Raw genomic sequence first — 25676 nt, forward strand, 5'->3', positions numbered from 1 at the left:
ATGCATCGACAAAGGTTACAACGATATATAAAGGGTCATCAACAGAGGTTACGACGATGAAGGATGCAACAAGGTCGGAATTTCGATGTCTCCTCGTCAAAATAACATACAGTGGGTGCATAGAAATTTCTGGCGTGGTGTTGTCTGAATTTCAACGTGAATCCCGTCATTGGAATCACCGAAGAAAAAATAGTGACAAACAAATATGTCAAAATTCTGATGTTTAGTTGTCCGAGTTCCTACGAACAGTCGTTGAAAAACTGGTCCAAATGTTGTAGTGAATAGTGTCTCAAAGTTAGTACATGGAAAAGGTGTTGAAAATATTTAAAATACATGATGTAATGCTAGTTAGTACACCTTTTGTGAGTCATTTTAAATTGACTAAGATAATTTATCTCAATACACAAGAGGGTATGGACTACATGTCCAAGGTTCCATACTCTTCAACATTGGTAGCTTGATTTATGTCATGGTGTGTACAAGGCCATATCTTACACATTTAGTGGGAGTTGTGAGTGGGTACATGAAGAATATTGAAAAAGAGAATTGGAATGCAATTAGTGGATTCTAAGGTACTACTACTCAAGCATTATGTTTTGGAGGTTCCAACTCTACTCTATAGGGATATGTTGATTCAAATTTGGAAAGTGATCTTCATAATAGGAGCACCATAGGGTATGCCTTTACTATAGGTGGAACACAAGTTAGTTTTATTTCACATTTAAAAAAAGTTGTCGCACTTTTAGCAATAGAAGAAAAATACGTTGCTACTACAAAGGCTAGAAAGGAAATGATTTGGTTGCAAAGGTTTATGCAAAAACTGGGAAAGCAATTGGAGAATAGCAAGTTGTACAATGATAGTTGGAGTGTCATTCATCTTTCAAAGAATTCAATCCTTGATTATAAGAATAAACATATACAACTACAATACCATTTAATATGATCAATTCTAAAAGATGGATAGTTGAAGCTTGAAAGGATATATACTAGCTAAAATCCTACAAGTATGTTAACAAAGGCAGTAAGTTGGTAAAATTAGCTGATTTATTGCTCAATTTTTGTTGGTCTTCAAACTGATAAATGGAAACAAGAAATAATCCAAGTCCAAGTGCATCAATCCAATGAGAGCTATAGGTTCATAGGTGTTACTCAAGGATTAGACTCCAAGTGGGAGAATTATTGGGTGTGGAGGCTAATCAGTCTCCAAGTGGGAGATTATTGGTATGTGGAGACTGATCATGCTATTGGACTTAATTTTTTTTTTGACTTTATTTGCTGCATTTTCTCCTAAATGAATTAAAGGGAGAGTACAAGGGGTAGAGCCCCTCTTGCAAGGCCCCATGGGCTCATCCCCTCGGGGGCTGGGAGGGGGGCGGGGTGGGGGCGAAAGGCTAGAACCTATAGTAGGGGTCTAGGGAAACAATCCCATTTAGGGGCTCAAGTGCAACAACTCTAAAGAAAAAATTGCCCATTATTTAATAAGGGAATCAATTGTTATTTTGGTATGTGTCTGACCTTTATAAATTTCCAAAGAGGCTTGATAAATAAGTGGTTGTGCAATTTTGAAAGACATGAGATTATAATGTTCTTGTCATTGGATAATTAAAGAAAGTGAATGACTATTTCTTTATGGATGTAGCTCACATTTGGTGAACCACATTAAATCTATGAGTTATTGCAAATTGTTATTTTTGCCTCTTGTATTTTGCATTATAATTAATAATATTATTTATTGCTCAAATATGCCTAAATCTAACAATAAACATTGGCATGACATAATTATTAGCCACCAACATCATCTCCATATCCCCCTTAGGGTTCTAAGTTTACCAAGCCTAAGATTTTAAAAACGGGAAGAGAGACACGAATCCCCATAAAATTGCATATTAACTCATGATTAGCTAGGTAGTTGGCATCCTCCTCCACAAAATCTGGTTGGATCACTATAATCAATCAAGCTTGGATACTTTTGAGGCATCTATTCACCTTTTAAAAATGAGATCCTCCATTTTGAGAAGATCCCTTTCTACTCGTGATATTATCTAACATGTTTACCGCATTCCCATGCAAGGATGAGGATAGATCAACCCTTTTTAAAATATCACAATATGACATATTTGACTTAGCACCTACTCGACTAGTCAATGCCATAAGAAAAAAGAGAGAGGAAAAGATCTGGGCTACCAAGGGCACAACAAACGCCAATTAGATCCACCCTTGTTGCTCCACAAACAACCCACCCAAAGGTAAAACCTACCCCACAAAGCTAGAAAAGGTAATGCCTTCTATGCACAGTAGGGAATTGCCCCCATCGCCCAAACATGTAGGTAGAGCACATAATCAAATGTGGTTAGGGTTGACATACCGTAACCTATGTGATACTTGACAAACACCTCCATTCAATTCAATTCATTAAACAATGTTATTTATTATTGTTATATCTTAACACAATATTAGTTAAAATATCACTCAATATTGTATATTGCAATAGAAAATAATGTGAATTTAGAGTTCAAAATATAAAAAATAAAATGGCTTGAACTTGCAATTGAAAGTTATAATTGTAAGATATAAACTTATTACTAAACATGAAAAACAAGAAATTAATTGAACTTGTTGTAAACTTCTTTTTTTAATTTAAAGTTAGAATTAAAAAAGAGGTTTTGTCAAATGGAAGAAGCAACAACTCTATGGAAATATAGAAGATAAGTGATAGAAAATATTTTATTTTTATAGTCAACTTAACCATACATACATTTGTCTTGATATGTGTGGTTGATTTTTATTGAATGCTATATAATGTAGTTGCATTTCATTGGCCAATCTAAGGAAGTTAGGATCAATGTATTTTAAAATTATATAATTAATGGATGGATTTGAATTTATGGATATTAGCATATTTATATTTAAAAATAATCTATGTAAAAGATGTGGAGAGATATCATTAAGAGGGCACCTATTTTATTTTGTGCATTATTTCACTCAAATTAAATAAAACAACAATCTAAATGATAATTAGTAATAATTATAAATTATAAATATATGTTGATATGATCTCAAACAAAGAGGAAAGTGAAAAGAATGATTAGAAAAGTCTTTTGAAAATGTAATGAATAAAAAGTAGGAGTATATTTTGTATGAGAAAAAGAGTAACCATGGAAGTAAAAATATAGTGAAAATGACTTCCAGGCTGTAGATCGGTTGGTTGAGGCGTTGAAAGACATGAACAAATGACGCAGGTTCAAACCTCGTCCCAACCTAATAGAGCCGGTTTACTCAACTGCGTCTAGGTTGAGTATGCGGGTTATCGCATGACCTAGAAGATTAATCTAACCTCGCAAGAATCGTGGGGACACCTTTGAGATAAAAAAAATGAAAAAAAAAAAAATAGTGAAAATGAGAAAACCTAGATCTCTGATATGTTGTGCGCAATTAGGAAATTCTTTGTTCACATTTCAAACAATGATGACAACTTTATCTTGGACATGGGCTTCTTAGCTCTAGATTGTTGTGAGTTATCCATCGAATCACACTCCTTCGTGGCTAGGTTTGAGATACATATGTTTTAATAGGAAGTTTTGCCAGGTTTGCTCAACAACATTTGTGAAACCAAAATCCATTGTGTGGAACTTAACTTGTGATTCCTTGTTATTCATTTACTATGATAGGTGGATGATTTTTTGCTAAATTTTTTGGCGACATTATGCCATTATGTGCTTGTGATTTGGTTGGTGGGCGCAAGAATCTTCTTTCACCCAAAGATCTTTGCAACATCTCTCCTGCCAATCCTTCTTCTCCACACACATTTGTTAATCTATGCCCCCTATTGTCCATCACTAATTCTTTGTTTCAAAATGAGTTTGGATGGGTTCACAAGTGAAAGAGAGGAATACCTTTAGAATCATGCCCTCATCTACAAATTCATGAAAACTTGTCCAAAGTTGCAAAACGTTCACTCCTGGATTAATGAAAATGGGAAAGAATATATGGAAGAGGAAATCAATAGTTGCCCTTGTGCTAGGTGTTTCTTTAGAGACAAGGAATTTGTCCTCAAATTTGGTCCTTGGTTTTTTCAAAGAGACTTGTTATGCATTAAGCCCTGGTTGCCTTCCTTTAATCCATGAACATAGACCTTTACTTTAGCTTTCTTCTGAGTGCAGCTACCTTACTTCCCAATTATGAGAAATACAATGCTTGAAAGCTATTGATAATGGCCTAGAAAAATATCACAACATATTAAAACAAACAATCTACTATCAATGCTTTACCTATGCACACAAATGTGTTGAAATGGATTTATCCAAAAATCTTTTTGTAAAATATTTACTGAAGGTAGATAATGGAGACAACTTATAAATTATGAACAAATTACTTTTAGATATAGAAATGTTCTTCAAGACCATTTACTTCTCAATGTAGAAAGAAGCATGTACATGAGTAGGCTATTTCACCCCCAATCAATCAACCCACTTGGTGGATTGGAGCTTAACCCCACCACTATGTTATTCCACCCAAATCAAGATTGGATTTGGCCTCTCCAAAAGATCTTCATGAAAATGACTCGATGCCAGCTATCCCCTATGATATACCAAAAATGTGACCCAAAAATCCAAAAATCTATGCACCGTGAGAATAAACACAAACCAATTTTATCTCGAGATCAGTAAACCACTCAAAATGGTGCCATTGGTCTATTTTTCCTTCTTGTTCCTTGGACCTTTTTCCACTTATTCTCAGCGTCTTCTTATCCATCAAATTGATTTTCATCTCTCTTTTAGTAGTCTTAAAATCTGCAAACGCCCATCAAAGATAACTATTTTAACACCCATCAAAAGGTAATTGATGTAACACCCATCAAAGATTATTGATGCTAGCGCCATGGTTGATTCATAGAGATAAATTAGGCATCGATTTTAATCACTATATTAGTTTTTATTAATTAATAAATAGATTTGAATTTAGTTGTATATTAATCTTATGGATGGATTTCAAATCTACCATTGATAGTTGATTTTTTTATTGTTATTTTTTTCTTTTGTATATTGTTGTGGGTATTTTATGTATTAATTGGACAAGGGGAGAAGATCTTGTAGTTAAGCATCCTAACTTCATATTTCTCAAAATTCTATGTAGAAATTCCAAATCACTCCAAATTTTCTAGAGTAGTTTACTTGGTAAGTCCCCTACTTATAACTAAGGTTTTAGGGCTAACATGCTTTTTGCCAAAGGCATCCAAGAAGGGCCCCCCAAAAAGTGAGAGTGATACTTGTGCATTAAATCTTGTTTTATTGTGCATTGAGGTGGCATCACATGATTTGTTGGTTTTTAGATCTAAGGAATATATTTCATTCAATCATGGGTAGTCATCATCAACACTAACAACTTTATAGTGACCACTATTGGTGCAATATTAGACATTAAATCAATAAATGTTATTGGTGCAATATTGGACATTAAATCAATAAATGTTATAACAACTATTGAAACATGTTTAACTATTTGATTCTCTCCCCTAATATTTGAACATAATATACTACGTAGCATTATTGATATCAAATACATTATTGTTATGAAAAATTTATACAACTATTAATAGAGGATATGTATTAGTCACAATTTATATGAATCTTTTTCATATCCATACTAAAATAAACAAACAAACACCATTTAAAAAATGTACACATGAAATCCATAAATATTTTGTCATATCACTATTTTAATAAAACTTAATATATATTTAAATTATCTTTATTTAGTTTTTACTCAATTTGTTTTTTCGGTAAACATTTTACTGCCAAATATTAATTGAATCCTTCCAACAACTATTTATACCCTATGCTACAAATTATCAAAACTAATCCCAAAAATAAATTTTATTATAAATACTTTTTAAATACAACTGTTGCAACAAATAGAGTCCACATCATCAATTCTAGAATATATAGAGGCCGTGGGGCCCCTCTCCTACAACAAAACCAACGGACATCAAGTTAATTTTAAAACAAAAAGCAACGGTTTGAGTTCCTATTGAATCTGCCGCGTATGGGTGTCCTTCAAATTTAGCAAGCCGGTTTGGAATGGCTTGTAGAGGATGATGGTAAATGCAAGCACTAAATTTCAGTGCAGGGCTTACCAGACAGCAGCAAGCGAAAATGGTGGCAAAAAGAGTGGCCAAAAATTGAGACCTGTGGTTGTGGGAGGCCGATGGGCTGGATTGGAGCTGCACACACTTTAGCCAAAGCTGGAGTTGGGGTAACTCTGCTTAGCTGCTCTTTATCCTGGTGGTCTCAGCACAGGCTTTAGGTCTGCTCAAGGAAAGTCAGTTGAGGTTGGCATCAAAGGATTCTGGTAGTTTACAAAGCCCTCTTAATTATATCAAGCTAATTCGCTTTGGTTTATCATTTGGTTTATTTACAGAATTTTGACCATCTACATTATTGAACTTTCGAAATTACCGTCTACTTATATCCAATTCAATGTAATATTAGTCAGTAGTGACGATTATAAGCAAATTTTCAAAATAATTATATAGCTCACACCCATTTTCAATATAGGTGGGAACTGCACAATGATTTTGAAAAATTTCTAGTAATTGTTCTTCAGGAGCATTAAATCGAATTGGGTATGATGTATAGACTTTAGAGTGATTCTGAAGCATGTGCACATTCTAGAATGGAGATGGGCTACAGAGTGATTTGCCAAATTTGGTCCCACTCAAATCCTCGTATAGTTATTGCATGCCTAATGATGATGCGGAAATTTTTGATCATGACTCGTGCTTTCCAATTCCATTAATTGGGTAGAATTCTATTCTGGTAGATTGTAATATTGTGGATCTAAAAGATAATCATTCCATTAACAATCTTCAAAGTAAATCCTGGCTTATTAGAATTGAAGAAACCAGTCATTTCTTGATTTAAAACAGCTCCACACGCATCTGCATGATATTTAAAAGGGAATCTACCAAAATAAAAACTATTCACCAATCCAATTGAATGGAGAATATAAATCTTTGTCCTATATTCGGGCAATCACCAATCTGATGATGATTGTCTGACCATTATATCAAATAAGAAAGCATTCCTAAGATAAATAGTTATTTGTGCTTCTAGGAACTCCAGAGCATCCATAAATAGAAATCATTCTTTTCTATATTGTAATCCCAACTATCTCTTACCAGATAGTTGAGCATTTTGAGCTACTTGTTAGCTTGTCAACTGGTTAGCAAAATATCTAAAATCTAAATTGGCAAATAAGGAGGATATATGGGATCTATTGTTTCAACGTTCTCACCTCGGGACTTGCTGAGTCTGGGCAAGTCTTGGTGAGTCTTGTAACATTGATTTCAACAAGTTCTAAAGGGCTTAGCAAGCAGGTATGTTCAAATGGAATCTTACCTTTGCATTCCGGATTTCAACAATTTCATGCTGCATCTTTAAGCCTTTCCCTAGTCTGGTAAAATCTTTCTTGTCTTTTACATTGATTAGCTCCTTCGTGCCATTGGCATTTTCTCTAATCTTTCTAGTATGCAAGGTTGTTGTGGTAATCCGTATCTCTTTCATCCAATTTTTCGTTTCAGTGATTTGTCTTATCTTATGTTCAGCAAGTTGTAATCAAGGGATCTTAATTTGTTGGTTAGATTGGTAAAGGCAAAAGTATGTCCTCATTTGTGTAAAAGGCTGGTATTTTAATAGAAAAACATTTCGTAGCAGGATATCAGAATCCATGGAGTCGAACTCATTAAAATCTATAACAAAATCACTCCTATGATCTGAATTTGAGAGCTTCTCTTGTTATAGAGCTTCTTGTGGGTCAGTAGTGCTTATTTTTTTTGCTTTTCTTCTTCAACTTCCTTTTATCCTCTTCAGAATCATACGGTTCACTTGAACCTTCTTCCCCTTATTCTGAAATTTCTTCATTGTCTTCTTCTATCGATTCTTTTTGAGCCTGTTTCTTATGTTTTTGCCAAGCAGGTTCTTGGTATCCATTGTCAATGCTTGTAGATAAATCACCTTTTTTACATTGCTGGAGATTTTTAAGTTTTTTTTTTTTTTTTTTTCTCTCTCTTGAGATCTGATAGGTCTTTTTGTTAATTTTACTAATCAGATATAACAAAATTCAATGTAAACTGAAAATGTAATGAAAACACAATGCTCATAAACACAACACAGCAATACCTTGGGAAAACCTCCCTCTTGGAGGTGAAAAACCCAGCCTTAAAATCCAATTATATTATGTCAACTATGAAGGCAATTACAAGACATGAAACTTATCTCCAACATCAGATCAGTTTGCTGCTAAAACAGTCTTCAGTGAATTCGCTTGACCGAGATGTATCAATTTTGCCTTGCTGTCTTGGAGATGTGATGTACAGATCTGTAGAAGGAATTCGCTTGCATGAAGATGATCGCTGCCCTTCCAGAAGTCTGTCTCAGACTTAAGATGACTATTGCAGACTTGACAACTTGTAGATTAGACCAGCCAATGGAGAGAGATGAGTGCTGACCTTCAATAAGCTTGAGATAACAATTTCGCTGACTTGAAGCTCACTACAAGTTCGCTGACTTAGTTGATGTAATTTGCATGATATGTTTGATTGATTATGCCATGCAAATGACTTGCTTATATACTTGACTTGTGGTGTCAAGTCTCAAGTCGGCCTGACTTATTAATTTAATAATAATATTATGTATATCGCTCAAATAGGTCTTGACTTATTAAGATGTTATTGCTTGATTGCCTTTACCACAAGCTACATGAGTTTGGACCCAACCCAATTACATAAATGATCCCTCAAATACATATTTGATTTTACTGCCCAAATTTGGCCTACCCTATCTACAAGTTACAATAAACAATTTTAAGCCCAGTCCAATGTAGATACATTTGTTCATATTTATCTCCTCATATAATCTGATCTAGCTATCGGTTTTGAACACTCTCTCTTAGCTAGGAAGGATTCTAGCAAATAGTGTAATCTTGCATCATGGACTTCTTCATCTTACATTGCCCGCAGAGGATGAAAAAATAACCTGCAAGAAAATAACAAAACTTTCCATCTTGCATTGTCCGCAGAGGATGGATCCACCTTGCATTGCCTGCAGAGGGTGGAAGAGGTCTTTCATCACAACCTTCTCCCAGAGAAGGAAATACTGTCACCTTGCATTGCTTGTAGAGGGTGACTCCACCATGCATTGCCTGCAGAGGGTGGAAGATGCAACTTAATGCATCACTGAGACCGAGACTCCCTCTCAATCATAGCTGGATTCTCCACATCTCCAAGCCTATCTTTGAAGTATTCAAACTTCACACGAGCAAGGGGCTTGGTGAGAATGTCTGCAACCTGCTCATCAATGCTGACATATTTTAGCCGTAAGGCACCTCTTTGTACCATATCACGAACATAGTGATGGTGAGTTTCCACATGTTTTGATCTGTCATGAAACATAGGATTAGCAGACATTTTAATACAACTTTGATTATCACAATGAATAACTGTGGGTTCCCAAGGTTGTCCAAACAACCCAGCAAGAAGCTTTCAAAGCCACACTGTTTCTCTCGATGCAACACTCGATGCAATATACTCAGCTTCTGCAGTACTCAAGGCTACAGAGGACTGTTTCCTGCTAGCCCAAGAAATCACAACAGAACCCAAACTGAAACAGATACTTGAAGTGCTCTTCCTATCGGTAACACTTCCTGCCCAATCAGAATCTGAGTAGCCTTACAAGGTAACGAAACTGTTGATTGGATATTTTAGCCCATAGCCAACAGTTCCACGCAAGTATCTCAGAATATGTTTGGCTGCAACAAGGTAAACATGCTTTGGCTTGTTCATAAACTGGCTGAGTGCACTCACTGCATAACAAATGTCTGGTCTAGTGTTAACTAGATACATCAATGATCCAATCAACTGCCTGTACTCAGAAGGATCTGGAAAATCAGAGTTAGCTGCAGATAAACTCAATTTCTTCAAGTTAGTTTCCATAGGAGTAGACATAGATTTGCAATCCAACATTCCAAATCTCTTCAAAATATCAACAGTATATTTTCCTTGACTTAGAATGATTTCATTAGGTCTTTGCCACACTTCTAACCCTAGAAAGTAATGCATTAGACCTAGATCTTTCATTTCAAATTCCGTAGTTAATTCTTTCTTACACCTAATGATGAGACTATCTTCGCCAGTTAGAAATAAATCATCCACATATAAAACTAGAATTAGCATTTCACCATTAAATACTTTAAAGTAAAGGTTAGGATCAACATCAATCTTACAAAACCCTAAACTAACCAAGTACTTATCAATTCTTTCATACCAAGCTCGAGGAGTTTGCTTGAGGCCATAAAGAGCTTTCTTTAATCTGCATACATGAGATTCTCTATTATGAGTCTCATATCCTTCTGGTTGCTCAATATAGACATCTTCCTCAATGACACCATTAAGGAAGGCAGTCTTTACATCCATTTGATGTAACTTCCAATCCTTAGCTGCAGCAATGGCTATAATAGTTCTAATAGAAGTATATCTAGCAACAGGAGCAAATGTTTTTTCATAATCTATGCCTTCCTTTTGAGAAAAACTACGAGCTACAAATCTAGCTTTATATTTCTCTATACTACCATCAGCAGCATGTTTAATTTTAAACAACCATTTAGAAGAAACAACAGACTTACCTTTAGGTCTAGGCACAATATCCCAGACATCATTCTTGATGATGGATTGGTACTCTTCGTCCATAGCTAGTTTCCATGCTTGCTGGTTCATAGCTTCTTCTATGTTGGATGGTTCAGTCTCAATGATGTTGCACATCATTGCAACATAGTTGGAGAACTTCTGAGGTCTCCCACTTTCTTTGAAAGTGCCACTAGGAGCTGCAAACTTTTCTGCTTCTTGAATTGTGCTCCTAACCCAAAGTGGCCTTTTCTTGCTAACTGCAATATCTAGGTCCATCAGTTGGATCCAGAGGCTCAGGAGGATCACCATGCTCAATAGGTTCGGGAGGCTCAATAGACTCCCTCTGAATCTCAGGGTTAGTATCAATATCCATGTTTTGATTATCATTAACTTCTCTATCATCATTGACAAGGGAACCTTTAGATTTCTCAAAAGCAATGTTTTCTTCAAACGTAACATCTCTACTTACCTCAATATACCTTTGTCCTGGAACGTAGATACGAAATGCTTTGGAGGATTCATTGTATCCAACAAGGATACCTTTCTTCCCAGATGGCTCTAGCTTAGTTCTCTTTTCCTTTGGCACATGGACATAGACAGGACTTCCAAAAATCCTTAGGTGGCTGATATCTGGTTTGACTCCAGTGAAGGTTTCTTTAGGACACGGTGAGGGCATCTGTTCTGAATGTATACTGCAGTCTTGGATGTTTCGGCCCACAATGAAGTCTGCAGATCCTGATCATGAATCATTGCTTTAGCTGCTTCAACAATGGCTCTATTCTTTCGTTCATCCACACCATTTTGCTGAGGATTGTAGGGAACACAGAACTCCCTCTTAATTCCCGTCTCTACACAAAAGTCATTGAAACTACTTGAGGTGTATTCACCTCCATTGTCAGATCTTAACACTTTAATCCTTTTACCAAACATATTTTCAGCTAGGGCTTTAAATTCTTTAAACCTACTTAGCACTTCATTAGATTCTTTAGATTTTAGAAACTAAATCCAAGTCTTTCTAGAAAAATCATCTATAAATGTAACATAGTATAGAAATCCGCTAGATGAAGGAACATGCATGGGTCCACATAGATCAAAATGAACAAGTGCTAATTTTTCCTTAGCTCTACTTTCACTTTTATGAAATGGACTTTTAGTGTTCTTACCTAATGCACAACCTTTGCAAGTATCATTATGAAAATGACTAAGTTTAGGCATACCTTTAACCATCTTTTCAAGTGAGGAAGTGCCTGAAAGTGAAGGTGGCCAATCCTTCTATGCCATAGCTCGCTAGATTCGGGAGCTTCATGAATGAGTGCTCGAACAGGATTAGCTAAAAGCTTATACAAACTATCATATCTATTTCCAATAACACGAGCAGATTTAAAACTAGATTTCTTAGGCCAAGCAAGTACTTTACCCTCAGAAAATGCTATTTGATAACCTTTATCTTCTAGGGCAGAAGTGGAGATTAAAATTCTTTTAATTCCAGGAACAAATAAAATATCACTAAGATGAAAGGAGATACCAGATTCCAAATTTAAAGAAGTATTGCCAAAACCTCTTACGAATACTGAGCATCATCACCAATTACCACATGAAGATTGGACTCTTTCTCCATTGTGTCTGAGAGGTGCTCCTGGTAGATTCCAAATTTAAAGAAGTATTGCCAAAACCTCTTACCGAATACTGAGCATCATCACCAAATACCATATGAAGATTGGACTCTTTCTCCATTGTGTCTGAAGATAACTTGGAGATGACTGGAACAAGATGATCCTTCACAGAATCAATTAGAAACTTCTTTGCCTTAAGAGCATTCTTCTTGAACTGCTTTAACTCATCTGGATCTAAGGGATTAGGCAGATCCTTGTCTTCCACAAACTGTAACAGCTCAACCTCTTTAAGGGCAAGAAGCACGCGAACTTTCCAAGAGGTAAAGTTGAGAGCACCATCAAGTCTGTCCTCAACCTTCAATCCGTAACCATCTTGCAAAACTAAAACAACAAACTGAAAGTGAAGGATAACCAATAATCTGATTTATAATGAACCTAAAGCTCTGATACCATGTTAGTTTTACTAATTAGATATAACAAAATTCAATGTAAACTGAAAATGTAATGAAAACACAATGCTCATAAACACAACACATCAATACCTTGGGAAAACCTCCCTCTTGGAGTTGAAAAACCCAGCCTTAAAATACAATTATATTATGTCAAATATGAAGGCAATTACAAGACATGAAACTTATCTCCAACATCAGATCAGTTTGTTGCTAAAATAGTCTTCAGTGAATTTGCTTGACCGAGATGTATCAATTCTGCCTTGCTGTCTTGGAGATGTGATGTACAGATCTGTAGAAGGAATTCGCTTGCATGGAGATGATCGCTGCCCTTCCAGAAGTCTGTCTCAGACTTAAGATGACTATTGCAGACTTGACAACTTGCAGATCAGACCAGCCAATGGAGAGAGATGATCGCTGACCTTCAATAAGCTTGAGATAACAATTTCGCTGACTTGAAGCTCACTACAAGTTCGCTGACTTAGTTGATGTGATTCGCATGATATGATTGATTGATTATGCCATGCAAATGACTTGCTTATATACTTGACTTGTGGTGTCAAGTCTCAAGTCGGCCTGCCTTATTAATTTAATAATAATATTATGTATATCGCTCAAATAGGTCTTGACCTATTAAGAGGTTATTGCTTGATTGCCTTTACCACAAGCTACATGAGTTTGGGCCCAGCCCAATTACATAAATGATCTCTCAAATACATATTTGATTTTACCGCCCAAATTGGGCCTACCCTATCTACAAGTTACAATAAACAATTTTGGGCCTAGCCCAATGTAGATACATTTGTTCATATTTATTGCTCTTATAATCCGATCTAGCTATCGGTTTTCAACGCTTCTTGCTATCTTTTGCCCGCTGCGTTCATTTTTTCTTTGGACATTGCTTGTCCTTAGACATCTCTATTTTCTACCAGCACAAGCTTTGACTTTATAGATTTGAGTTTTTCTTTGAGAGTAATTTTTATGATATAATCATCTTGTTCTTGATCCTTTGATGATTCCTTTTTCTTCTGCTTTAACATCCTTTCTCTGGCCAGTTTATCCATGATTGTTCCATAATTTCCAATTAGAATTTCAACTAGCTTAAATTATTGATCTTGTAGTTCTTGCAAGGCTTGTTCTATGGGTAGGACATCCCACCATGCTTCTACTTAAGGAGACTCAAAGAGTGCGTTTGTAGGAAAATTTTGGTTCTTGCCAGGGCAGTCCATGGCATAATGAGGACTTTTGCAAATATAGCTTTTCACATGTGAAGGAACTTTGAGGGGGCTAGATATGTTTGGGCTAGGCTTGACAAATTTCTTTTTAGACATGGGAGTGGCTTTGATTTTGTGGTGCCTTTGGCTATAATGGGGAAGACAATCTCTAAACATATTGTGTGATTTATTGTTTCAGCAAGTAAGGTGCCGTTTGGAGATAGCTTTTTGGGAGAAACAATTGCATTTTCTATCTTTAGAACATTCCCAATTAGAATATGAAGGCGTTGTTTCGTAGAAACCTTTTAAATTGCAAGATCTATTATACTTTTTCATCTTATTTTTGATGAGATTCAATAAGCATTTCTTCTTAAGTTTCTGATGAGAAAAACCTTTCAGTTCTGAAAAAGTATAATCATTAATCCCTTCACCTTCACTCATTTGAGTCCATGCTATTCAACCCAATCTCCTAGCTTGTATGGCAAAGATGTTAAGAAATGCCTTTTGAGTCCAGGCGGGTCCCAATCACTAAATCTATAGGCATATTTTTCATAGACAAGATCATACTTGTTCAATAGCTTGATTGCATGATTATATTGTGTACAAAATTCTTCAGTGTCTTTTAGCCTTATCTTTTCTATTAAGGCAGAACCGAGCAAGCACATATAAACTGATTCAGTCTCGACTCTACAATTTCACGTCTTTCCCAAAGCACCATAATTTATGCTGTTATCTGGGTTTAGGGACAATATTCTTGTATCCCTTCCCACTGGTCTTTGATTATTCCTTAAAGTAATCTAATTGCATGGTTGATGAGTTTTTCATTTGACCATCCTGCATGAGTGTTAGATTTTTTTTGCAAACCATCACACCATGTCATGATTGCATCATATGGATAAACTCTTTTACCAATATTTAGTGAATAACAATTAGCATTTGTTGATCTCGATTGTCTTGGGCCAAGGACTTAAATCTACAACATCTTCCATATTTATATCAAGGGATTCATCTTATTGTATTTTTCCAATAATTGTGTCTATGTTAGGAGTTTCCAAACTTTTGTCATCTTCTGTTAGGGATTTTTGATTGACTTTCTTCTTCAAAGATATCTTTGCTATATGATTGTTGACTATAACAAATTCTTCTTCACGAGTTAGGACTACTTCTATCTGAGTAGAGATAGGTTCTATCATTTCTTCTTTTACTCCAATTTGTTTAAGCTAGTCAATCTTTTCTTCTGTTATAACTTTTATCTAGAATTTCCCAAACATATCATCATGCTTCTTTGTACGTGGTTCTTTATGAGAAGAACTGCCTTGTTTTTCTTTACGCTTAGTCTCTTTTTGAGAGGCTTTGTTGGTAAATGAAGAAACTTTAGATGCTTCTTCAGTAGAGCTATCGTGTTCCACCTGCTTGATTTTTATCTCTTTTATATATTTTCTAATTTCTCAAGCTTTGAAGCAAAATGGGAAACAATTGCACTTATCATTGCTGCCTTTTGAGAATAATAATTTATTTTTAATTAAACTAAGGGTGCCAGCACTACTTCCTATTGCTTGCGTTCTCTTTGGCTTGAATTGCTTATTTGCAAGTCACTTCATATTTTCCCAAATTGATTGCTTGATTTCTCTACAAGGAAATGATCTCCCTTTATATTTTATATTGGAGGGAGTCACAACCCTTCCTATCCAATTGCTGCACACGATGACTTTTAATTTAATTTTAATTAAATTCTTTTGTCATCTAAGTCGCTAGCATCTCCCTATTAACTTTGGTACCACCTTATTATGCTAGTAGAAACCAATTTGCCTGGACCATGGTTTAAAAGGGATTGTGCTCTGATGTCATTGGCAATTTTCATGGAATGTTGCAATCCTCTAACTCTTCCTTTCGGCAGTGTCTCTTTGAAATTGCGGCCCTTCATTCTCCAAGTCCAATCTGATATCATTTGTAGCAGAGACATGACTATATATATATATATATTTATATTTATATGCAGTGGAGATTTAATATATATATACAGTTTAGAAATATCATATAGTCATGAAATTATGTATATGTGTATATATATATAAAGTCTCCTCTGCATTCTTATTTGTTCGAGGTTGGGTAAACAGTAGTTAACAATCACTTCCCGTAGAAATAATGCTTGGTGAACATATTGGAACTATAGGCAAGAGATCTTTAGAAATGACTAGGTCTCCTAGCAAAGGTTTATCCCTTGAACTTTATAGGAAGTTAATATAAGTTAATTAATAAAAGATTTAGCAATTTTAAGGGAAAACAGTGGTCATGAAACTAGCTAGAAAACCAGGTGCTTGTGTTACTTTTACACATTATCCACTTGCAGGGCCTCTACATCTACGAGGGGTTGAACCTGTGTCATTTTTATGGAGACAACTAGTCTCAAGCACTAGAAAACAACCAAATTGATTATACTTCATGTTTAATATTTTTCAAGAAAAGATTGAATTGGTTAGATTGGGATGACTTGATAGTACTTGCATCCAAGGAAGATCTTAAGGGCAAGCTTATATATTTTTTGTTGTAACCGCATGCAAATGCTTGCTTAAATTTTCAGAATTAAAAAAATTAGGACACGACCCACACACACACTCACACATACACATATATCTGAGTGTGTATATCTTCTGAAAAGTAAACAAATATGGCCATGGAAGTTGACCTCTATAAGAGGTTTGATGACGATCATTTTCCTTATCCCTATTTGGAAGGTACAGTAATCACATGCATTTGATGGTATGCAACAATTTTCTTTGATTCTGTGTAAACAGGGAAGAAAAATTCCTGTTGTAATGATATACATGCATAGTGATAAAACATTCCATATCTGAAAAAAATTGTTTGAAAGCTATCCCGTTACACCATAAGAATGCAGTGCAATTAAATGCATTGACAGTTTTTATTCCAACATGATGGAAGGTATGTTATTTGGACAATAATCAGCAATTGATTTAGAATTTGTAATGCATATGAGGGGGAATTGTGCTGTTCTTATTTTGACAAACCTTATGTCATGAACATATATTTCCAACTCTATGTTTCCATTGAGATCATGTTGTGGTGATTTTTATCAGGTCAGCTTAGATTGACAAAGTCTTCATTGGTTGTATAATTTGAGGTTCATTCTTAAGGCCGGCTTGCATTCATTTATGGACATTGATTTGTTTTTTTGCCCTCACACTTTGGAGCTGCTGGTAAGTATTCAGACAATGTCTAGTTCAAGGTATTTCGCCTGCCTTAAAACACTTCGCTAATCACTTTATATTACTTCTATACGTGGATCAATTACTTGCCACAATAGTTCTTTCTTAATTTCTGTGAGTGGTTTGGTTCAGCATAAGGATCAGCTTGACAATGCCACAGCATCTGGAGTTTGATTTTTGTATAGCTGAATTATTACTTTGTTAGTGTTGTGTCAATGCCATATCTAAATATTGAAATATTGTCTACAAAATGTTATTCCTGTGAAATCCTTGCATCATAGGTATCTGTTTTCCCAACACTTATTGCAGGTGGCAGTATTGCAATATATTTTCTCTAATCAAAGAACTTGGAATTGTAAGTATTTGGGGTTCATTATTGTTTTGCATTTCAAATTATTTAAGCTTTATCTTAGATCCATGATGCTTTAGGACAAGAAAAAATGAAGGTTTAAAATCCACAAATCTGTTTCATCCTATTTGTATTTTGATAAAAATGTAATTTTTCATTTCAATAGTTAGAACTTTCTGTGCTGCAGTCTTGGCCATTCACCAACTGGACTAGAAGTTCTTTCTACAATGCTTCTGAGATTTAAGTCTAAGCCCCTGTCTTTAATGATCTGCATCGACTTCCAACACCTTTAGGATCTCTTGTTTACACATCAGTCATCACCATATTTCAGGTACAATTTCTGGATTCTGGACATTATCGCACTTTCAAATTCTACAAGTACTTTGTTTAACTACTTGGCCCTGTCTTGATGGTTTTGCATACTATTAGTTTCACCTAAGAGAGTTTGTAAAAAGCATACTGCTGTCTATAAGACAATGCTGTTCCATTTTAGGCACAACCCTATTTTTTTCTTACCTAACCATCATTAAGGTATAAATTTAAAAAATTCATCGCTATTTGAAATTTTACTTCTAAAGGAAATCTATTTAAACTTGTAAAACAAATAAATTTTAAAGTACCCTAACCCTATACCAAAAATGTTCAGTGTGCCTTTGCTTTGTATTTTTTTCCAAGTGTAGAATGAGTTTTACATACATATAAAATTGTGGGTTTTTCAAGTGTGATGTCACTTTGGTTTTAGGCATTAGAGAAGTGTGGGCTAGGTTAGGGATGGATTATTCTAAGCTAAGTTTATTCTTTTCTTGGCGATTCTTTTTGTTTGAAGCTTAATCTATGTGGATCCCCAAAATTGCTAGTTAGTTTATTTGAAAACTGCCCAGAAATGCATGTTATATTCTGGGGACAGTGTAACATTTTGGCTGTTTCCCAAACTGACCCTCTGAGGATTAGGACTGGGACAATGAGCCAAAATGTTAACATATTAAAATGGGAGTATGCCTAGGAATTCTTGTAATGTAGATGCCAAGCTATTAATGCTTGCTTTCTGTAGTACTTGAATGTAAAACTAAAAATTGATGCTAAATTCGTTTGCACTCTTCACTTACTTTTTACGTTACCCGTTTTATTTTTATGATCAGATTTGCAATACACAGAAACACACATGAACAAAATAGAACACAGACATCTCTTGGGAAAACCCTCCTACTTGAGGCAGAAAAACCCAGCAACAATATCTCTTATATATTGAAGTAATTTGATTACAATAAGGCCAACACACAGCCAATGATGAGGCCACTCACAAGGCCGATCTGCAACTATAATAATGGCACCGCTTAACATCATATATTGACTTCCTTGAGACACGTATCAAACTGTTGAAGGAGAGTGATCTGAATGTGAATATATTCGATGTCCAAGAGTGAGTTTGCCTTATGCCTTTATATGTATGTGTATTGTGCCCCTCCACATGAGTCGTACTCCTTCTCAAGGAGGACGACCCTTGAATTAGAAGAGTGGCGACTTAAATAAGTCGGGCCATAAATAATCCTTGGTCGGTGATCATAAACAATTAAGTCTCCCGCCACTAATAATACATCAACAACCCGGGGTGTGTCCCTGGGCTAAAATCCCTTGTCCTCGTGCTGGGGATGTTTCAGGGACTTGGGGACAGCCAGGGGACGTCTCCCCGCCATCCCCAAAATTGCAAAATCTGTGGGAAACGTCCCAGAAACTTGGGGACGACAGTGATTCTCAAAGAGGACGTCCCCTCATCCCCAATATGGTTGGGGATGTCTGTGACGTCCCCTAACCGTCCCCGGGACGGCCAATACATTTAAAAAAATAAAAAAGACTCAAATGCTTTAAAAAAACACTTTTAATTTTATTATAGGTCTGTACAACTGAATTTTCACTTGATGGGTAAACATGTCTAAATCACTTCCAAAAACACTTAGAAATAATGAGCAGCACCCTGGTAATAATTTTCATGAACACTTAGAACTCGGTACTGTGTAAAAAAGTGGTTGCAGGTCTGCAATATTGGACTTTTCACTGATATGAAAGGTAAACAGGTCTGAATCATAGCCAAAAGCACTCAGAAATATGAAGAACAGCTTGGTAATGAATTTCACAAACACCCAAAACTTTGTAGTGCATAAAGAAGCGGTTGTAGGTCATAACAGTAATAGAAGACTATCAAAATATCCTCCAACCAGAAAGAAACAATGACCTACATGTTGAGTCTTGACAATGAATTTTCAATTATGAATGCATATTGAATGCTGACACAGTTTTCAGTTTGTAATGAAGACCAACACACATGAATATCTTACTAATAATCAACTCCTAAATGACTCTTTTGACTGATAAATAACTAGAGATGCATATACAACTAACTCTTGATGATATATATATGTCTATATCAACAAAATCATAGCTAACAGCCAATCGACATTATGACAAACAGTTGTCATACATCCTCAGAAAGGTTATGTATAAGATGCAATCAATACTCCTTCAATCTTTATTCATATGATGACCAAATAAGACATTACATTGACAGTAATAATCAGACATAAATGACTGATATTAATTGACCATTTTCAGACTTCTGAAGACAAATGACGGCTCTAACCTTATGCGCACAGACTGAGAATTACAATGAAATTTATTTGCAAATGAACCTGGGATAAGGTGCTGTGAAGAAGCAAGCAATATCATAGACAAAGGAGCCTCCAATGTGCCAGTTCGATCCTCTTCATAAATCGCCCCTGCTGCTGCAAATGGGAGGTCTGATATTTGATGATGATCAGCAGTAAACCCTAAATCTTCTCTTCTAAAAGGATCGCCTTCACCTTACAAGGGTAGCGCTACCATGAAATGATGAGATTTGATGCCAAAGGTAGTATGAACAAAATCGAAGGAACACAACTGACTGGTACGATTTTGATGCAGATTGATAGAGCTCTAATTCCTACACAATATCACCTAGAAATACCTCAGGAAGAATCGCCGTTGGCTTCCAAAAATATCACTGTCCTCATACTTAGCCTTTGATGCTTCAATGATGAAAGATGAACAAAATCATGGGTGTATAGGCTGAAGTTGATTTTGTTATCAGACCTACAAATAGACTAAACTTCATACAATTCGACCTCCAACCATCCACTAACAATATTGCCTACTAGCCACAAGGAAAGCTGATGCAAAAAGGGCACTCAATCTGAAAATCTGAAGACACCATGAATACCCCATCCACCATGAAAGCTACAGCAAGCTCATTAAGCACACTTAGGAAGACTGAGGTGTCTCCCTCTCACAATAGCAACCCCTCGGAAGATCTCTCACCTCCTCAGTTATGCCAACCATCGGGACTTTTTGTTCCCAAATGATTATCTACAGAAAACCCTTCGGCTCCACAAGTCTACACAAGAAGAGATACTCAACAACTGATGCCCAACAATGAATCACCTTACTCTATTTATTCTTTACATATCCAATCATTTGATTCCTTCTAGAAGATTCTCTTCTTATCTTGTAGGTACACTTTATTATTATTTTATTACACATTAATTTAATTGCATTTTATAAAATATTATTATATTATAATTAAAGTGCACACGTCTCGCAATACGTGTAATCTCCTTATTTCGCCATAAAACCAAATAGACATGAAATGTGAAGCCGTGAATCATTGCAACTCGACCCACTAATCAATCCTCTTGGCCTACGAGGGTCGGATGATAGGTCAATCCCGTGAATATCTGAGGACTAATGAGAAGGGGACATTACAATTGACCATGAATTCTGAATTATGAATGCATATTGAGTATTGACAATGAATTTTGAACACAAATGTGGTATGTTAAGGTTCTACAATGTACATATACCTGCTTTATCCATGTTTTCATTTGAACATAATGTATATATACACGCTTTATCTATTTTTCATATGTACATTTAAAATTTCCCTATATATTTAAAATTTTCCCTATATTTTATATTCCCATTCCCTTTGCCCCCCCCCCACCGCCCCAAAAATTGGCAAAATTTTTTGCCGTCCCGGAAACGCGTCCCACCATCCCCGCCCCGGAAACTCAAGATAACATAGCTTACTTTGCTTTAACTATAAATAGAGTGTATGCTGTTGCCTAAATAGAGTGTATTGCATTGCCTCTTATGATTTTGATTGTTAATCAGGTCTCTTCCATTGTTGGACCGTCTATTAGCTTTGCCTCAAGTTAAAGCTCTCATAGAATATGATGTGGTAAGATGTTTTAGTTATTTTGCATGCTGAAGGTGTTTGAAACTATAATATGGGTTTTCTTTGATGTTTACATGTTTTTTATGTTTTTAAAATCTATTATTCGAAAGATCAATTGCCAAGTTTTTAAAGTTTGTTCAGGAATCTTATATCACATTATCTAATATGATACATAGAACTTAGAAGAATTGATATTGAAATCATTTACATTGCTCAATGTCATGCTGATGATTGAAGCATTCCTAATATGCTATCCAGGTTGAGAAAGCTTACATGTCATATGACTTCATGACTGCAATACAACTTTTTCGCGAGGGAGGCATCTCAGCTCGACTTTATACTGACTTTTTGGAACTTTATTTGTTTCTCCAGAAAGTCTTTCAGGTATGACAGAAAGATCTTGGCAGTTACTGACACACTTGAGGGAAGGGTTGCAGAGGGTAGTTTACATCTCTTTTTTCACTTCCTTTTAGTGTGCATTACAATCAGGCACAGTTTTCTTTTCTTTTTGACAACTGCAGCAGCTTTAGGAACTTTCTACTATTATGCATTAGCCCACCAACAGGATTTTGATGTTTGCTGGTGCAAGGGGCCTATGGCTGAGCTCATATTCATTCCATATTTTCAAGAAGTAGAGCGATTAGGTGGATCCATTCTTCAGGGAATGTATGTACAAGATGCAGTATCACATGATAATTCAGACAGAATTACATCTTTTATAGCAGGTATTTTAATGGTCCTTTATAATGCACCCGCTCCATAACTGCTAACACACATCAAGGGTCAACACATGGAAAATATGCCTATATAGAATCATTTCTCATTTTAAAAAAGCTGGTTATGATTTTTCAAAGGCTCCAGAGTTTTTATTATTCTTTATGCATTATCCAATTTCAACATGCAAACAATGTTTTTACTCATATTATTCCTTGTGATGTTCCTTTTCAGTGGTATTCTAGTATCATTTCTTTCTCTGACTATGTGTATGTAGCATTTGACAACACAGCTACAGTTATGACCACAAATTTGATATTCAATGTGAAAAGACAAATATTATTTTCCTTTCCATTGAAGACTTTTTTCTGAATTTTGAGAGAAGAGATTCCAATAATAAATGGACATATATTAACACACCAAAACAATTGACCCATTCGGTTTGAGTTTGTTTCACTCAACTGATCTGGTTTTCAATTTTGGCTTGTGCCTTATCCTCTTTGACACACTTGTCCTCTAAGGAGGACTGGCCAACTGTAACCTAGGAAGCAAGGCCGTTACCGATGAATTTAACATTTAACATAGCACCAGGGGGCCTGTCATCTAGCTAAACTTCACACAAGCAGGAGGTTTCTCCTGGCTGTTGGATTTTGAATTAACCTATGGGACCATTTAGGTGTTGGGTCAATGTCAACTAAAATAAAAGAATGGAATTTATTGAGGTAGAAGGGTTTGACTATAAACAGGCAAGCTTTGTGGTCATTTTGTTAGGTTTGGAACCTTAATGGTCACATACCAAATGAAAGGGCTTGCCTTGTAGGAGGATTTATCACGTACCTTTACCATGGGAGTCTTCTTTAGGCTAATTCATCCTCAGCCCGCCTCATTTTTGAGACAGTTTGCCTGTACCACACAGTATTTTATGTAGCCTTGCCTGAAGCTATTTCTATTTCTGCCTCTTGATAGCTGCCTTTCTTTCCCCTTTTTTCTTTGCTTCTCTGCCTGCATTTGGCCCTAGGTTGGTCATTCTCAGTTTGTTTACACTAGCATTAACATTTATAGTTGTAGAGTGAGTTTTGAATTAACTTTTCAGCCATTTATCCTCTAGGATTCTTGTAGTTTTCAACTTTTCTTGGCTTAAGGTTGAGATTGCCCAAGCTAATGACATAGTAATATTTGATCTGATCCTGAATTATGAAGATCAGTGTGATATGGGTCATATCTCAGTTACTTGGAGTTAATGTTGTCTTTTCTGATGACTATTTGGTGTGCTTGAGAAAGAAAGAAATAAAATTTAGCTACGTCCACAATTGACCATTTTTGGCCAATGAGACTGGAAAGTACATTCCATAAAAAGTGAATTCTTTGTTTGAATGTATGAGATTGATAACCTAGTTTAATTAGGTGGACAAGCTACTTGGGTTTGTCTGGTTGAATATTAATTCCGATTTCCAGTTTATTGATTGTTTATACTTAAAACTAATTTTTTATATTTGTATTTTGAACTAACCATTGTTATTGAACTGTTGCCATCAATATTTCAAAATGGTCAAAGGTTCTAATCCATAAGTCTGATTGCCAGGTTGTACAATCAATTTTTTCTGTGGCCACCATCACTTATGTTGTGAATGCTTCAAAAGTTTTTATGGAGTGAAGTGTTGAGTGAATTGATCTCAAGTCTAGAAACTTATCTGACCAAGATCCTTTGTGCAAAGGGATATGTCAAAAGTCATTGGACATTGAGTTGTTTACCTCTACCCTTAGTTGGGATATATTAAAGCACTAAGATGAGTGTGCCTTGATTGAATGTGTTAGTAGATGGATAAAGTGAGTCATTCTAGGGTAAATGGGTGAATGTCATATGGTGTTGCCCGTTGTGGGATCTAGTGAGTAGAGGGTTCCTCCCAAAGCTCTTATAATGGAGATTTAGTGAGAAACTCATCATTCTTATTTACTTGTGTGGCGTGGAGAATTCCACAAGGACATCAACTATTGCATTACCTTTAATTCTTCTGGAAAATAGCAGATCTGTAGAGAATTGTCTAAATCTAAATTGATGCAATACCAATAATTTCTTTTCCTTTTACTATTTCACTCTATTAGGACATTTCTTGGTAATAAAGATGTAAATAAATAAAATATGAGACCACCTCAAGGGGGTGATCTTCAAATTTGTTTTTTGAGAATATTAATTTAACTTCAACTTAAGATGGTTTGTAAGAGACTTTGTCTTCTTTGTTTGTAGACATAATTAGGTAGGTGCTGTGACCTTTTCACAAATCACCCCATTGCAAATGGGGACCCCCTCTTTCATGCTTTCCACTTTTGTTAGTTTACAGTTTTTGGCAGTTAGGTGGCAATTTTGAGTTTCAATGCCTGAGTCTCATTTTTTGATATGGTCATGTCCAGAGGTCTTCAATGTGCAAGCAATGTTAAATTTTTGAGTTTAGTCATTAGGATCAAAGTGTTTAAAATGTCAAAATGTTAAAGTGATCCTTAAGTTTTTCTAAGTGTTGAGGTTGCAACTTGCTTTAAAATCTGAGCGAAAAGTGTCTAAAATGTTGCAAATTGGTGTGATTTTTGTGTGCGAGTGTTAAAAGTCCCTATAGGAGTCGTTTTTCCACTCTTAGGAGGTGAAATAATTGAAAACTGCACAAAGTCCCAATGGACTTCTATTTTCCACCCCTCAAATCTTGAGGAAATCATCAAAGTCCCGATGGGAGGCGTTTTCCCACTCAGTTATAGAGATGAAAATGATGAAAGTCTCGATGGAGCATGAATTTCCACTCCATCTCGAGCCAACATGGACATAGTCCCAATGAGGTGCGTTTTTCCACTCCTAGACTTAATTTATAAATGGTTTTGTGGAAAGTCCTGATGAATTAGGAATCTCCACTCAAGGCAAATGAAGTGTCCTAATGGAGGTCGTTTTCCACCAGGTCTACAAGAGAAAAATGCACGAAGAATGTGCGTCTCGATGACCCACATTTTTCCACTTAGAGGTAAAATGACCAAGTTTAAGTGCAAATTGAGTGTCCTAATGAGGTTCTATTTTCCACTAGAGGGTAAAATAATTGAAATGAAGTGAAATGATGATGAATTCAAGTATCTTGACGGAGGTCGATTCTCCACTTGGGACAAAATGTGAGGAAATGATAAAGTTAATGC

At 35.7% G+C, this 25676-nt stretch overlaps 1 protein-coding gene across 5 annotated transcripts in view; it reads left to right on the top strand.

Moving 5' to 3' along the window:
• The first annotated feature begins 6001 nt into the window (after window positions 1-6001).
• The window catches only part of LOC131049268 (uncharacterized), a 43826-nt gene continuing 24151 nt past the window's right edge, over window positions 6002-25676 (top strand). Inside the window, exons 1-6 of one of the 5 annotated variants that reach the window (XR_009106694.2) lie at window positions 6002-6348; window positions 17491-17536; window positions 17718-17861; window positions 21731-21797; window positions 22053-22178; window positions 22316-22519. Coding sequence is in view for 3 of the 5 variants with exons in the window: in XM_059207746.1 (XP_059063729.1) it covers window positions 22068-22178; window positions 22384-22519 (247 nt within the window). In the remaining 2 variants the exon portion in view is untranslated. The remainder of the gene's footprint in view (window positions 6349-17490; window positions 17537-17717; window positions 17862-21730; window positions 21798-22052; window positions 22179-22315; window positions 22520-25676) is intronic. The other 4 variants (XR_009358382.1, XM_059207746.1, XM_059207745.1 and 1 more) reach the window with 4 other exon arrangements.

Source organism: Cryptomeria japonica, chromosome 7 (genome assembly GCF_030272615.1).
Source record: "Cryptomeria japonica chromosome 7, Sugi_1.0, whole genome shotgun sequence".
Classification (NCBI taxonomy): domain Eukaryota; kingdom Viridiplantae; phylum Streptophyta; class Pinopsida; order Cupressales; family Cupressaceae; genus Cryptomeria; species Cryptomeria japonica.